The sequence below is a fragment of the Salvia splendens genome, chromosome 5, assembly GCF_004379255.2.
Source record: "Salvia splendens isolate huo1 chromosome 5, SspV2, whole genome shotgun sequence".
Lineage (NCBI taxonomy): Eukaryota > Viridiplantae > Streptophyta > Magnoliopsida > Lamiales > Lamiaceae > Salvia > Salvia splendens.
This window is the reverse complement of record NC_056036.1, coordinates 15,145,433-15,148,020: the sequence shown is the minus strand read 5'-3', so window position 1 is coordinate 15,148,020 and position 2,588 is coordinate 15,145,433. Positions and strand designations below refer to the sequence as shown.

General features: G+C 38.5%; 1 protein-coding gene across 1 annotated transcript; it reads right to left on the bottom strand.

Moving 5' to 3' along the window:
• Positions 1-1,045: 1,045 nt before the first annotated feature.
• Positions 1,046-2,329, bottom strand: LOC121803882 (protein FAR1-RELATED SEQUENCE 5-like). Its single transcript, XM_042203461.1, has 3 exons — positions 2,059-2,329; positions 1,419-1,951; positions 1,046-1,309 (listed from the first exon to the last, which is right to left on the bottom strand). Exons 1-3 carry the CDS (start codon positions 2,327-2,329, stop codon positions 1,046-1,048), a joined length of 1,068 nt encoding a protein of 355 aa, XP_042059395.1.
• Positions 2,330-2,588: the final 259 nt, after the last annotated feature.

Below are 2,588 nucleotides of genomic sequence, written 5' to 3'. Positions count from 1 at the left end.
CGATGGTTGCCGTTAACCAGGAAAATGCATCGAGTCATTGGAAAGAACGTCCGGCTAAATTTGTCTTCGTAAAGTGGTTCGAAGCGTATGGTTTATGAGTAGGGAATCTTCATGGATTACATTAGGGTTTAGTAATAGATATTTGGTTTGGTAATATTTTGTTTTGGTAATGGATTACATTAGTCTATGTGGATATCTGTTTTGTTTGTGGGAAGGACCTGGATAATGTTTTGCAAAACAATGTGGTTGGTAGTGCGTTGGTTTTTGTGTATGGGTTAATTGAAAGTCGATGGTTTGGTCATATCTTGATGTTGTTTAGTAACCTGGTCTTGATGTATGTCAATATGTAACTAATGTATATTGATGTACTTAGTAATGTATGTTGATGTATGTGAATCTTTAACTAATGTACCGTAACGTACTTAGTAATGTACTATTTTCATAAACAATGTTATATTACACTACAAGCAACTATGAAAACAGTATGCACGTCACTAAGGTTGTTAAAGGCAAGCATAATCGAATTTGTAATGTACTTGAACCATACACTAATAACTTTGGCATAAGCATAGCTTATGTATAGTAACGTAGTGGTGAAATAGCAGTATAATGTACGCGATACAAAAAAGAATGTATATTCCAACATAATGTAGCATTTCGTAGGCATAATGTAGCATTGTTTTAGTTCCGTAAAGGCCTGAAAGTAAAACTATTTCCATTTGGGTTCAATAGTGCATTGGGCTTGGGTGTAGTATACACACATTCACACGTTATAGACAATGTACGTACATAAAATTATTATGTACATTATTTTTTTTACAATTGGATGTGAAAGCCAAACATAATCGATAATGTACGTCTACAAACTAACTAATGTACTTGAAATTACACAATGAATAACTTCTGCAAAATTACTCCTTTACATTACCAATGTAGATATAAGGTCGCATAATGTACGTCTGGAAAAAGGTACAATGACAGAATACATGGTGAATCAAATTAAACGTGTGCAAAAGTCAATTGATGGAAAACAAACAGTAAGACATCAAAGTTTCTCCTTGCCCTTGCCCTTTTCCTTCTCCAACTCCTTCTCCTTCACACGGTTGCAATTCCGGGAATCATGATGACCTAACTCTTGGAATTTACCGCATCTTCTAACAGGGCAGTTGAACTCATTTTTAGCCTTCTTTCTCTTCGAAATGATACGCTTATCTTTCGTACTACATGATCCTTTTGTCTGGACAACATCTAGAGCGTGAACTTCAACAACTTGGGTTTCACCATTCCATAGAATTCTTCTACCATCCTCCTATTTTCAGGTGCAGATATAGGAGGGGTCTCTGAATCTAGACTAACAGCAAGCTCGCTCACACCACTAACAAACGCCCGCAATGTATCAACATTGGCCTGGTACCGACCAAGGCAACTGTAAAACAGAGTGGTGGCTTCATTAGATAATTCATCTTCTCATCAACCACGTATGTGTTTTCCAAAGAGTCAGCCATGTGTCCATGTACAACTTTTGCTAACGGCGTCTTCATCCATCTGCTTTCAGCATACTTATCTGGGATGACACGCACTTCATTGTTCTTGAACAAGTAAATTATGTGGCAGCATAAAAATCCGTGCCTACCAAACAACTTGCATTCGCAGGCATATGAGTCATGATTCTTGTCGTGCGTTACAACAAATGTGTTGCGGTAGCTGTCACCAAATTTGTAAAAATGAATCATGCCTTCTGACGTCAAACCAACAATGCGACATCTGTTACAACCCTCCACAATTTCTACTTGCACTTTTCTGAACATGCTGTCGTTAAATAATGTGGATGCATGTTTTTCAAATGGTTGGTCAGTAGCCAATATTGGGACAAGAGTAGAATCAGCATAGTCCAACTTTGCAGAAGAATGTCGTTGAGATTCCAATGCATTATTAAAACTCAAGTAGAATTCTGCATGATTTAACCGAGGCTTCAAAAAGTTCTTGTAAAAACTATTTTCTGACTCAGAAACAGATGTAGTCCTTATCATTGAGCCCAGGGGGAAATCCCTAAAGTACGCAATATCCAATACTTCCGGTGGCGATACATGGTGTTGAACCACTCCACATCTTGAAGACCATATTCTTCAATGATTCCATTCCATATTACTTCAAACTCCGCCGGTTCATGTAAGTCGGACCACACGCAAGCGTTGAACTCCTTCTTGAAATGGTCATCTGTGAGGAGCTTCTTCGGCGCCTTGACAGCTAGCTTGTACGTTACATGCCACATACACCAACGATGTTTTGTGCCAACAAGAATTTCCTCAATAGCAGACCGCATAGCCATATCCTAGTCAGTTACGATCATTTTGGGAGCGACACCCATGCACTAGATGAAATGTTTAAACAACCATGCAAATGCACCTGTTTTCTCGTTCGAAACCAGCCCAGCTGCGAAAGTAACATGTTTCCCATGATTATCCTTCCCAGTGAATGGGGTAAATATCATACAGTACCTAGTGGTTGCAAAACGGAACATCATGTAAGCTGCAACACTATATGATGTACAAACTTATACTTTGTAGGGGGTGCAATTGTAATGTAGT